Source organism: Trachinotus anak, unplaced genomic scaffold (assembly GCF_046630095.1).
Source record: "Trachinotus anak isolate AG129_WGS33_773 ecotype Australia unplaced genomic scaffold, CSIRO_AGI_Tana_v1 ptg000025l, whole genome shotgun sequence".
Taxonomy (NCBI): Eukaryota; Metazoa; Chordata; class Actinopteri; order Carangiformes; family Carangidae; genus Trachinotus; species Trachinotus anak.
In genome coordinates this window covers 9,783,398-9,797,154 of record NW_027273876.1, presented here as the reverse complement: position 1 = coordinate 9,797,154, position 13,757 = coordinate 9,783,398, and the positions used below count along the sequence as shown (strand labels likewise).

The following is a 13,757-nucleotide window of genomic DNA, read 5'->3' as shown; positions in this document are numbered from 1 at the left end:
TCATCTGTTTCTGTTGTGTGCTTCATAACTGTGACTCTAAAGTATTAGCTCACAGTTATGTTCCTGAGAGGTCAATTGGGCTCATCATCGTCATCAAAAAAATATAAAAATATTCTTATACGTATATATATATATAGAGAGAGAGAGAGAGAGAGAGAGAGAGAGAGAGAGAGAATGAGAGAGAGACAGATATATGTGAAAAATTAAATTTTCAACATCTATGTCCATATATCCATATACATCAATGACAAGTGGGCATTTAGAAGAATATATATATTTAATTATACCTTATTATATTTTATATAAAACTATAGTATATATAATACATATCAAAGATGAAAAAAATGTGTCAATGAATTTATAAGTCGATCAAAAGAAAAATAATCAACCATTTTGATAAACAATCAACCATCAAAAGTCATTTTTTTAATGCAAAAATGCCCTAAAATTCCCAGTTAAATCTTCTCAATTGTGAGTGTTTTGCAGTGACTGGTCAGGAGTGAGCTATACTATGAATTATGAAACATAATATTAAAATTGTGCCGTGGGAAAGGGTCAATGTATTCTTGAAAATAGTTAGGGACATGTCAGTTCAGATTGAGTGTTAAGGAGGATGACAACATTAAAAAGCAAAAGCAGCATTTTTAAGATGATAATGATTATTAATGTCTCAGTGGAAAGGACGATCCTGAAGTCAGTTTCCCCAAGAATTTTGAAAGGAAACAAATTGGTGATGCTGATATGTATATGAGAGACAATGTCACGCCAGTGTCGAAAAAATTAAAAGGAGGACAGGGGAGTGATTTAGAGAAAGAGACAGTGAGCGTGTTAGCCCTCGTCTCAAAGTAGGTGACATGTTGATTTAGCAGCTGAGGCAGAAGCAGGGGAGGAGAGAGAGGAGTCATCCAAACCACTTTCTCAACTTGCAGGACTTCAGACAGCCAAAGGACAGAGCGAAGACAGAAGCGCGGGATTAGAGGAGAACGGGTGAGGGCACAGACAGAAGTGTGGGGGTGGCGGGGTCAGTGGAGAAAACAGTCAGCAGTGTAGAGGGAGGAGAGGACAGATGGACAGCAGCGGTGAGACGTGATGATATGAGAGGACATGAGAGATGAGATGAATAAATGTGTCACCACGGTGGCCAGAGCAGTCACTCAAAGTGCATGCAGACTGCTGGGTGTAGATAGGGGGTAGATATGCTGTGTGACTACATTAACAGAAATGGAAAAGGAAGAAATGAGGGAACAGAAAATGCGAACAAGAGAAAAAGACACATACAATATGTAAAATGTGATTGCATTTAACCTGCATGCTAATGACATTTAAATTGATATTAGGTTTGGTTGGGTGGTTCACAATGCAATAATGGCTTTTTTCCTCTGACCTGGCTAAGTATTTTTACAAGCTTTTTAAGGCTAAGGCCACTTTAATTAGCCCCACCTCTAAATACAGAAAGAAGACTTATGAGTTATGGTCTAAAATCACTGTCCTTATTATTCAGTGAGGCTCTGCTGGAGTTTGACATTTAAATATATCCACCACTGACAAGACTAGATTATGCATTTCCAATTATGTCAACATATGCCTATTTGCTGTTTTTCCCCATTAAGATTTTTAAGGCTGTATTGAACAGGAAGTCCTACTCAAGTACTGTATCTTTTACCAGGTTATTTCCTGTGCTGTTTTACACATACAGCCCTGAAATGCATACTAGGACTGTAGGTACTCCATCAAAGCTACAGAAAACTGAAGGATACAAACAATAGCTTCCTGTGATTATGATATAAACAAACACCTACTATGCTTTGTCAAGCTCAGTCACATTTTCCTAAAGGCTCTGAAATTCAGTCTCATAAATTAACCTTTTGACTTTGAAAATGTGAGCTTCAGTTGTGCAGCTCGCAGCAGTGGTTCCCATGGATAAACCTGAAGATGATTAAAGTTATCCTGTTTTGAATAGTAATTTGTCTGTTATGGTTTTACGTGTGTGTCTATGTGTGTGAGGACATGGGAGGACATGGCCTCCTCAGCTTCCTGTTCCCACCAGTTTCCTCCGCACCTGATACTCATCTTGCCATCAGCTCCACTTCCTGCTGCAGTATAAAGGACCGGTTCAGCTCATCGCTCCAGATTCCTCCGTCACGCCCATAGGTCACGCCATGTGGTAAAAAACGCTACAGCCAAACTCTATTGCTAACGTTTTGCTCTGTGTCTTTTTGGACTTTTTATTTATCCTGTTTGTTTCCTGTGTTTCAGGTCCATATACCTGCAACCCTGCCACCTGCCACACTCAGCCCAGTCTAGTTTTGCCTGCTTGGATTTCCTCTTCATGCCTATAAAAACCCTTCAAAAGAATACCCTCTTTAACTGAATGCCTCTAACCCCAGTTCAAATAGTGAGGCCGTAATCTTCAGTGAGGGGTCACAAGTGGACATAACTTTTTTTGTAGGGTTCACAAGCCAAAATAAGTTGGGAACCGCTGGTTTACTGTGTGCAAATCTTAACTTCTGTATACATCTCTTAACCAGAAGATGGCACCAAATCTATGTCCCTCTAGAGGATAGAGGAGTGTCCTCCTGTGCAGTGACAGACTTCTGTCACTTCTTACAATATACCAGTCATTCAAGCGATCAGAGGGATGTGTTGCACTGGTTTAATTAGAAAACCACATGACAAGAACAGAATGATGGATCCTTTGGCGTAAACAGTAGTGCTGCTGTGAATTCATAAAGCAACTCTCCAACAATATGACAGCGATGGCTCAAAGGCTGTGGCGGTGGAGATGACGTGGGGTTTGTGCGCGCTCCACGTCATCATGTGAGTCGGAGACGCTGCTGAACTCAGCCAAGTAATATGTTGATTCAGCTTTTTTAACTTGCATGGAGTTCAGTTCATTTTGTGTCAATTTAGCCTGCCACAACCCTGTTTCTGCATTCCTCTGCACTGCCTTCTTCTCTTCTAGTTTGGCCTCTGTCAGATCAGATAAAAACACGTTCCAGTCGTCTATCCTTGCATTCAATCTCTTCAACATTGTTCTCCCCCCACATCTGATTTCATCTCTCTGATTTATTCTGTCAGTCCAGCCCTCGGGTGATTCCATGTCATTGTTGTTGTCTACCATTATACTTTCTGTTGTCAGTCCAGGACCCGTAATGATAATGTCACTGGCTGACTGTAAGCTGACTGTACAAAACACTTGTAGCCCTCACTCTTTCATTATGTACCTACTGTCCACCTCTTCTCTTTCCAATATGATTTAGCCATCACTCTTTGGAAAACCTCTCCGTTAGCTTCTGCAACTCTCAGCTCAATTGATCCACCCAGAATTGATCCCTCAATTTAGAACGTATTGAGCCTGACATTGTTAAGGAAAGAGTATGTGCTGTGTCTATTATGGTTAAATAGGCAAAAGATAACTTGCTGCCCAATCCAATTTTCAATGACCTCAAGAGGTAAGTGAGTGGATAGAAAACCCAATTAGGATCAGTTTGTGGAGAATGATGACGAATCGTATTTGAGAATCTCAAACTCGTCAGTGACAGCCTCGCCACCTCTTGTTGTACCTCCCTGTCAATATCCAGATACAGCCCTTCCCCCACCAATAACAGTGGACACTCAACTGTTGAAATGCTTTAAATTGCCAGTGCTGTCCGATGATTGCTTTTATGGATAACCTCATTGATTTTTCTCCATTCAATTACCCCTTCGGAGGTGAAAGATAACTCAGTTAAGGGACTTGGGGCTTGTAAGAGGTCACTCTGAATTAGGATGTGAGCTTCCTATGCCAAAATGCTATCGGGCTGATTAGGGTTTTGAGTGTTTCCTCTCCTCTGTGTTTGATTTTTCTGCTGATAGTTTAGGAATACAATGCCAGCCAAAAGTCAAGCTAATTGCTTTGAGCAGTGGCACTCCCAGAAAGAAACATTCAGGTTGCAACAGATGGAGAGGGAAGGACGAGGGACGTGTGGGCTGAGTGTGCTGACATTTGTCTAACGTCCTTGAGATGAACGGTAGAGATTCTTTGGCTTGATTTTTTTTTTTTCAGCCACAGAAAAAAAAAAAAAACAATGTTTGAATTGTATCTGCATGTCCTTGAAGATGTTTAATATCACAAATAAACCTCACAGTGACGCGAGAAGCTCTCATGTATTTATGAGTTATCACACAGCTGTAGCGGCGTGAGGAAAACTGAACAGAGGCCATTCAGTGTGGAATATCAAGAAATATGTTGACAGAAGAATCATCAATACAGAAACCAAGTAGCAGAAACCAAGATATCCTAATTTTCAATCTCTAGCATGTTTCAAAAAACAATGGATTCCCACAATTTAACTTCATTGTGTTTTTCAGTACAGCCTTCGTGCCTGTTAACTGCCCTCATCTTTTAAACTCCACTTTGTGCACAGGCTGATCATGTCATCTGGGCTACTCTCTGGGACTTTAGGAAGCTCCAGCCAGAGTTACAGATGACATTATTCAACTCTTTTTAAAGGCTGAGGAATATTTTTCCATGATGAGTGTGAAATTGGTGGAGCAACCCTTTTTTGTGGAGTACATTGTGTGGAAGCAGAAGGCAAAAAGGTCCTGACAAAACAAGTTTTACAGACCCACGATCTGCATCCAACGTCTGATGGAAGGAGATGAAACAAACTGTTGGTGTCTGTTCAGTCTCAGACTCAGTCTAAAGAAAACAATGTGGTAAATACACAGTATGTGTTGACTGAAAACTCCTGTCTTTGCCCTTTTCATGAAACCCTGACTCATGGCTCTATCATTCGAACGGCCAGAACTAGAAGGAACCGGAGGAAACCAGCCATTTTGCAATGCACCTTATGATGCATTATAAAAGATGTAGGTTATGGACATGTTTAACAACACATTTTTAACATGCTCTGCTGCATTGAATGCGACCTAATCGTAATCCATCACTGTGCATTGTTGATAAAGCAGCACATGCGCATCCACCCTGTCTGGAGTGCACAAATCTGCCATTTAATCTGTGTGAACGACAGTTTTCATTCGTCACTGGATAATCTTCTACATCTCCATGATGAAAGACAACGATCAAGATGACAGCTAATAACTTCAGAAAATATGTGTCTACAGAACAACAGTGCAACTGTGGCTGTGCAGTGTTTTACGTAGTAGTAAAACTGGTATTTCCAAACATGACTAAAACTTCTTTGGCATTCAGCTACGGGTATAAACGGTGACACAGGTCATAGTTTGCCTGTACCTCAACCTCATGACCATAAGCCAAAAAGAAGGAAAAAAAACAAAACAAAACATGATACATACATGATTTAAATGAATCGGATACAAGTATGTGAAGACAGTTGTTCATTTGCATGATGCAGGAAAGGAGGTTAAACCAGGACTTATTTTATAACAGTCTCAATAAGGAAAACTGCCATATGATGCTTTACTTTCTCTCTCTCTCCCTCACACACACACACACACACACACACACACACACAAACTCCTCCTTGCCCTGCACCAGACAGTTTGTCCTCTTCTGCTCATACAATCAAGCTCTCTCTCTCTCTCTCTCTCTCTCTCCTTCCATTCCAGTCTCCACGGTTAAAACTAAATTTAACACTTTAACTAGGAAGAAATCCACTCAGCTGAAACTTTGGGGATATTTTAAGAGTGTAGGAGAATTTTGCACTTTTTTCACTGTAATTCGGCGATGAAGATTTTCTTTCCTATGCACAACAGTACCGTATTTTGCCGGGTGATTGGTGGGGTCCTAACGTCAGCCCAGCTCTGATTTGCGACTGCAAATGTGCCTCTGAAGCTGAGAGGATGCTGCTGTGGTGAGGTAAGAAAATAAATGTCGGTCCCCCTGTTACTTAAGGAAATATTATTGAAGAAAAATTGCTAGAAGGCTGTAAAGAAAATGCCTGATGTAAATACCCCTGGATTAGTGTTTTTCCAGGTCGGTTAGGGTGAATTTTGACTTCATGCTAGGTTAGCTGAGTTAGCTAATTATACATAACAAACGGTTTTGTTACCTTAAGTTACCTCCAACAACTGTGTAAGTTATGTTTTACAAGCTTTTTAAGTTATTGTTACCTGACATATGGGCTTGATTAAAAAAATAAATAAAAAAAGATAGGTAGTACCAGGCATTACAGATCAATTTCATCAAGGTTAAAACTTTTCAAGTCTTTCCTTTGTTATGTTAACGTTAGCTTAATGCTCCAGTTGTAGTTTAAAGTGTCCAGGGGATCTAGGTGTAAAACAATTTCAATTTATCACTTTTAATTAATTGTTCACTTTATGACATGTCAGGAAAAAAAGTGAAATAAGCCATCTCAAATTCTTGGAGCCCATCTCAAAGGTTTTTGACTGACCAACAGTCAGAAACCCACAGATATTCACTAAGTTAATGATGATATTAAACAGAGAAAAGTAGCTCATTTTCACATTTGCAAAAGAGGAACCAGAGTGTTTTACTCATTTTGAAGAATTAATTACTTAAATGATCTAAATCTATTATAAAAATTGCCAACATTCAATTTTCTGATTAGCGAATTGACTATACATTGCAGCACCTATGTGATCTTTATGAACATAAGCAGTACATATATTGGTTTGAATTATTTATTTATCTTTCTTTGAACTGAATTTATTAAGTACAGCACAAAACATTTAATGTACAGCACAGATAACATCAAGGTTATGGTTCCCTCTGGAACAAAAAAAAAAAAAAAAAAAGAAGAATTTAAGGCTTAAACTGGCAAAGTAGAGTCATAAAGTGAACGCTTCATGAGTTAAAACATGAACAAATACATTTAAGTACATGTGCTATTTGAAAGCTAAATTTAACTGTCAATTGACAAGTATATTGTCAGCTATGAGGAATTTAAAAAACTGAAGAATTTAATCAAATATCTGTTTTTTGTGTTTGCTTTGCAGGTACATGGGTTTTGAAATCTCTCCAAATTCTCACCGGGAAAAAAAGGAGGATAAGAAGGATACAACAAAAAGGGGGTAACAAGAACGATGACTTAACTCTTTAGAGTCGGTGCTGCAAAGACACTAAGAGTGTTTCAATTATGTTTTTTTAAATTGTGATTAGTTGAAGCAGTTGAGAAGAAGGAGAAAGAGGGCGAGCAAGGCCAGTGTTGCTGTGACATGTCTTACATTCAAACAGAAATAGATTTTACTACTTGTTATTATTATCACTTGGTCAAGATAAATGTTAGAATCCTGAAATCTGTCATACTTGAAATCAACTCAAAGATATGCTGAAATTTAAGGCTAATTTTACAGAGGAGGCACAAAGTAGTAAGTTGATTGTTTGTACTTCCCTAGTAAAATAATGCAACAAAATTTTTCTGGGAAAAATAATTACTACTGAGGTTTACTTGTACAAGGCAGTAGTTCTCCAGTTGATCCTGCGGTAATACTGGTAGTTCCCAGCTGTGTAGTTGGATAGTTAATGGTTTTCCAGTCATAGTGTACTTGTATTGACTTTATGCAGGCAGACAAAGTAGCTCTCTTTGCTAGAGGCGTGTGTCAAGATCAAATTATGTTGTACATACTACATCATCTGTGTGTGGTTTGACAACTACAGATTTTGAGTGGATGGCTCACAAAGTGACCCTGAATACCCCGCAGGCTCCATGTCTTAAAGACTTGTGATGAAAAATACTGAATCAAAAGTTTGGGTAATTACTTTTTGTAGCTTTTCTTTAAGGCATATCATTATTTTATTCCGGGAAGTTGGCCAAGACATATGAAATTTGGTAATGGTGATTTTTTTTTTGCCTCTGTGTTCGACTTGCAGCCACAGATTTATTCTGCTTGCTACTGTTATTGTTCTTTTAATCCTTAGTATTGCTCATTTGAAATGTTAGCCCATCTTAATCCACATCATTGTAGGCTAATGTGCATTGCTGGATCAGCACTTCAAAGCTATTGTACCTGTGTCTGTATGATATGGCAGGTGTTTGTTGCATTTAAGAGGCTGACCATGTGGTTGTAGCTTATCTGATTCGAATCTGGCTAAGGACCTTTGTTGCGTGTCATTCCCTCCTCTTCCCTTTTTCCCCCTCAGCATTCTGTTGTGTGGTCTGTATCTAATCAAGAAGAAAATAGTCCCCAAAAATACTTAAAAGGCTTTAAAGTCATCTTTCAAGTTAATAGTTAGTAAGTGTTTCATTCTCACAAGATAGTTTTTGGGTTGAGCATCACCTAAAGTGCTTTTGAAGGAAACCACAACCCCTCATATTCACAGCTTGAAACCCTCTTACATAGGCATGTACAAGGGTGGTTTCTCTTTTAACTTACACTCCTCAAATAGTTATTTTACTGGCACTGTAGGAAACTGGAGGCCGTTTGTCTGGGGCTGGAAGACATCTGGAGAAAGTGCACTGTACCAACTTCAGGCACGCAATGTGGCACTGCTAGCAACCTTGACTGTGGAGGTGTTGGTGCATTTTTAGACTGAGCAGTTTTATGCAAACTTACAGTATCTGTGGAGTTTATTTTCTGGTCCACTTACCACAGATTTTAGGCCTTTGTGGACAGCAGACTCCAAATCTGCTGTAATAACTTGGTTGGTGAGTAAAATGCTATCATGACCAACAGGAATGATCTGTGTGACTAGTTGTAAAAACTCCACAAGGTGCATTAATATTTATTGAAAATGTGGACAAAGCTCTAATACCTGCTGTACCTTGTCCTGCAGGCTCCTGACCAGACTATTTTAGTAATGAGTCAGTTATTCCTTTCACTCAAGATGGCCAATTGACCTAAATTTGTGTTTTCTATATGTTATTCTGAAGGTAACAGTGCACAGTATACACAGGATTATTATGACCAAAAATGCATGAGTCAGTGGTAGGCAATTAAATTTGCTCTACGCTCTTGTTGTGCAGTAAACTGTGAAAGGCTTTGCTAATGAGCTAAAAGAAGGAGTGTTCCCAGTTTCTTGCCATCCGCTAGGCTTGTGTTTGGGTGGTGATAGCTGTGCTACCAGGTCTCCAAATAGTACGTTACACAACATGGCCAGATGTGCAGGTTTAGAGGGCACGTGACTCTTAATGAGATGGTCTGGAATTTTTTGTTTTTCTTTACAGAGTGAGACATGAGGAACATTGCTAACTCTTGTGTTAGCAGCAGCTGGACCTGCTGTCATTATAGTGTATTTTGGATTTCGATAAAATCCAGATAAAATGTCTCACCAACTCATTGTCACAGTGTGTCAACGTGGCTTTTAGGAGGAAAGTGGCAGTGAGAAAAAATGTTCAGTTGCGTGGCATTGATAGAAGTGTTTGGATATAAAGTGAATAAATAAATAATATATTGCATGCATGGCATTACAATGTAATGTGTAGTAGTTTTTCAGTTACAAGTAATTACCAAAGAGAACATTATTAGGGTTGTTGGTCAGGCTGTTGGTCACTTATTTTCATTATGGGTCAGTTTGCAAGTTATTTTTTGGATTACTCAATTAATTGTTGTCATAAAAAGTGAAGTGTCCAACAGAACATATTTAAAAGTCTTGTACTGTCTGACCAACAGTACAAAAAATGTATTTAATCTACAGTGATATAAAGCAGAGAAAAGCAGTAAAGCCTCATATTCAAATAGCAGGATTCAGCAAATGTTGAGCGATTTTCTTACACGGTTCATTAACTATGGCCTAATTTGGTCTCTTTAGGACCAAAACTGCAAGCGGACTAAAAGATAGATTTGTGATTTAGGCCCTAGACATTAGACAAGCAGTTTCCATATTTATCCAAACAGTATGAAAACATAATTGACTTCATACGGTGACTCAGGACAATTTTGGGCCTGTTGCTTTATCACCTATTTTTGTTTGCCTCAGCCTTTGATGCCAATGGTTGATGGATAACAGGTGCATTATGATATCAACTGCTGAATTCAAGGAAGGTGTACTTCCTGCACCAGTTTCATTCATACAGGGTGTTTTCATCCTTCGCACTTCCTCTATTATGTCTGCTGCTTCTGCTAGCTCTATATAACTACTTAACCAGCCATTTAGTGTGCTGCTGCCCCAGAGCATCTCCAGACCTACTTCTCTAGCTAATTATGGTTCACAGAACTGTGCTAGCATCTAGCCGGGTAGCTATTTAAGACTGATGCTAGTCTTTGTTTTTGTCAAATTGTACCGTCCGTTAATTTTAATCACCGCTTCACATATGAAACCAAATTATATGAAGGTAAATAGGCATTTGAATCTGATTGCCACTTATAGTCTGCTAATGTAGTGTTATGAAAACAGGGATACCGGTATATGATCAGTGTAACTTAGTGAAATGAAATAAGAAGTGAATGAATGAATGGTTCGAACAATGAGTCGATCGATTCAATCAGTGCATGATGTCAATTATACTAAGAATGGCATGAGATGAGAAAATGCCCATAGTGTCGAAACATCTGGATAGTCAGATGTAGTAATGATCTAATGTATAATAAAAAACTCGGGGACATTCAGTTAACAATAGCAATTATGGTTAGACATTCCATCGTCATCATTACTTTTCCCTTTGTGTACTATTGCCAAGGTTATGTTTACACATGAGCTCAAGGGGACAGCTATTAAAAGAATCGAGGATAAACGTGTTGTTATTGTGGAGAAATACACAATGTTTGATAACCATGTATAGGAAAGACAAAGTACTTGTCTGTGTTGTGGTTTAAATCAGTGCCACAGTGAATTATGTTTTGTGGTTTGTAAGTGTGCCTTTTACATCTGGCAGAAGAGCTAAGTGCCCAAACCTTTCATTGCTAACACAGGGGGCTGAAAAAAAAGTTAGTGAATACAGATGAAGAACGGGTGGTCACTTTATTTGTATAATGAAAACTGGTGTGTTTATTCTGTGTATGTGGGAAGAGATGAACTGAGAGACAGACACAAAAAGACAGATTCATAAATAATGATTTTTCTCTCCACACATCAGACTCTGGGAAGGAAGACGTGTCTGTAAACTGAACTGAACTGGTCTACTTACTTCTGGGCCGATATTGTGCATGTCTTTAAATGGTAGAATATTTTACTATAAGTAGGTATAAATAAAGTATGTGTGTAAATGTGGACACAGGTAAAGAAGGTAAACCATTTCTGCTCTCTCCACAGGTGAGTAACAGGAGGTGTATGTTGCCTCTCGCTGTAGTTTCCATGCCACTACCATGAGTTGGAGTTTCCTGACTCGTCTGCTGGAAGAAATCCACAACCACTCCACATTTGTGGGCAAAATCTGGCTCACCGTCCTCATTGTGTTCCGCATTGTGCTGACAGCCGTAGGAGGAGAGTCCATCTACTACGATGAGCAGAGCAAGTTTGTCTGCAACACAGGTCAGCCGGGCTGTGAGAACGTCTGCTACGACGCCTTCGCTCCGCTCTCGCACGTCCGATTTTGGGTCTTCCAAATCATTCTGGTGGCCACACCTTCACTCATGTACCTGGGCTACGCTGTCAACAAGATTGCTCGTGCAGAGGAGCGGGAAGATACCGGGGGGGTGAGTGGATTTTCACAGAGGAAACACAAGAAGCACTATCTTGCTGCCAGAAAGCAGCATAGAGGTGTTGAAGAGGCTGAGGATGACCAAGAGGAAGATCCAATGATCTATGAAATGGCTGAGGTGGAGAGCGACGGTGGTGGAGCAGCAAAAGGAGGCAGTGGTGATGGGCAGGCAAAGGTCAAGGCACGGCATGATGGGCGCCAGCGTATCAAAGAAGATGGACTGATGCGCATTTATGTGCTTCAGCTCTTGGCCCGCTCCTCACTGGAGGTGGCTTTCTTGTGTGGACAGTACGCCCTGTATGGATTTGCAGTACCTCCCACCTATGTGTGTTCAGACCTGCCCTGCCCTCATAGTGTGGACTGCTTTGTGTCACGACCCACCGAGAAAACCATCTTTCTCCTCATCATGTATGCAGTCTCCGTGCTCTGTCTGGCACTCAATATATGGGAGATGCTTCACTTGGGCATCGGTACCATCTGTGAGATCGTACGCTCCCGCCGGGTGCAGCTCCCTGATGATGAGTTGTACGGACTGACACAGGGACAAGAGGCTCTTAAAGAGGCACGACTGAGAGGAGAGGATTACAGCAGCTACCCTTATTCTTGGAATACACCATCAGCTCCACCAGGGTACAACATCGCCATCAAGCCTCTTCTGGTATCTACAGGGAACCATGACAAACCACTGCCCGTTACTGATCTCGCTAATGCTAAGATGGCATGTCGACAGAACCATGTGAACATTGCCCACGAGGAGCGTCAACAGTACACCAATAATGATGACAACCTGGGTATGGGAGATGCCCCCAGAGGTGCTCAGAAGGACATCCGTCAGCCTCAGAAAATGCTGGGGGCGGACAATCAGGCCTACAGCCAGCTTCAGAGCCACAGTAACAACCACAGCAAGCCTCACCGTGAACGTAAACAACGGCAGGCCTACAAACACGCCTCCAGCAAAGCAGATGCAGACAGAGGCAGCAGCAGCACCAGTAGCAGCAGCAAATATGGAGTGATAAAGGGCTCTGAGTGGATCTGAAGTACAGACTGTAAGACTTTAATCGTCAAACAATATGAAACCTCCTCTTTACAGTCATATAAAAAAGGACAGGGCAGCCACTGTACATTATTTTCAATTATATTCATGCACTTGAAATAGTAATTGAAAATTAGTGCCAAGAACCACCTTGTACCAGCCCACTGACAGCTCTGTCCACTAAAAACAAAACATTTGTCACAGTTTTTTTTTTTTTACTTAAACATCCCTCCTGATAATAAATAGCACTTTTAATGTGGATATATTAAATATATTAAATATATTGTCTCTAATGCAATTTTTTTTATGATAGTATACACAAGTATGCAAAAGTGTGTGTTTTTATTAGTATAGAAATATTTTCATTTTCACAATTCAAATATATAGTTGGTCTAAAAGAAAGCACTCCACTTCTGGGATAACACAAAATATTCATGGCCTCAGCTTGTGCTTTACAACGCGTTTAGTTTCAGTATTCAGTATTACAACTCAAAATGTTAAATGTCTTTTGCTTGAGTATGTTATTGCTGTCTTTGATTCACTGTGGATGTACAGAGGTTCCCATGTCATAACCTAATGTGCCTTATTTAAGCAGTCAAACAGCTGCTTCATATTGACTCTGCATCACTTTTTTGACTGAAACAGAAGCTAAGTCCTTCTGTCTATGTGACTAGTTTCATTACCATCCAGGGGTTAACAGTGAATATGCAAAATTTTATTTTCACCAAACCAGGTTGGATGTGGACTGAAAAAAAATGGAAGAGTATATTTTCAGTTGGCAATTTGTGTTATTTTTTTTTGGAGAGAGAAAAGAAGCTCTCTTTAACACTTTGATAGATTGTTAAGACTGTTGTCAGTGTCTTGTTGTCAACCTGTTACAATTTTTGATATATGTGATGTTTGTTTTAAATTTATACTATGAAGGTTTTAGTCCATTAGTGCATTGGTTTGTGAGTCTGCCCTGTTGTTGTTTTTTGTTCTAGACCTAATATGAAGAATTCCCTGTCATTGATGCATACTTTTATTTTCAGATTTTCAAAGTCAAATACCATGAAGGTTTTTTACAAAAAAACAAAAAAAAAATGCATGTTTTGAATAAAGAATTTTTGTATTTGTCTTGCCATCTTACTTTTTACAATTTTGGTGTCATGACAGACTGTAAAACATAATATTAATTTAAGTTTGCATCATGTTATGTCATGTTAACCAATAATAAATATATT

General features: G+C 39.5%; 1 protein-coding gene across 1 annotated transcript; it reads left to right on the top strand.

The window, feature by feature from the left end:
• The first annotated feature begins 5,487 nt into the window (after nucleotides 1-5,487).
• LOC139609014 (gap junction gamma-1 protein-like) lies at nucleotides 5,488-13,655 on the top strand. The gene is made up of 3 exons (XM_071463213.1): nucleotides 5,488-5,821; nucleotides 6,922-6,996; nucleotides 11,114-13,655. The coding sequence occupies exon 3, from the start codon at nucleotides 11,167-11,169 to the stop codon at nucleotides 12,535-12,537; it is 1,371 nt and encodes a 456-aa protein (XP_071319314.1). The 5' UTR covers nucleotides 5,488-5,821; nucleotides 6,922-6,996; nucleotides 11,114-11,166; the 3' UTR covers nucleotides 12,538-13,655.
• Nucleotides 13,656-13,757: the final 102 nt, after the last annotated feature.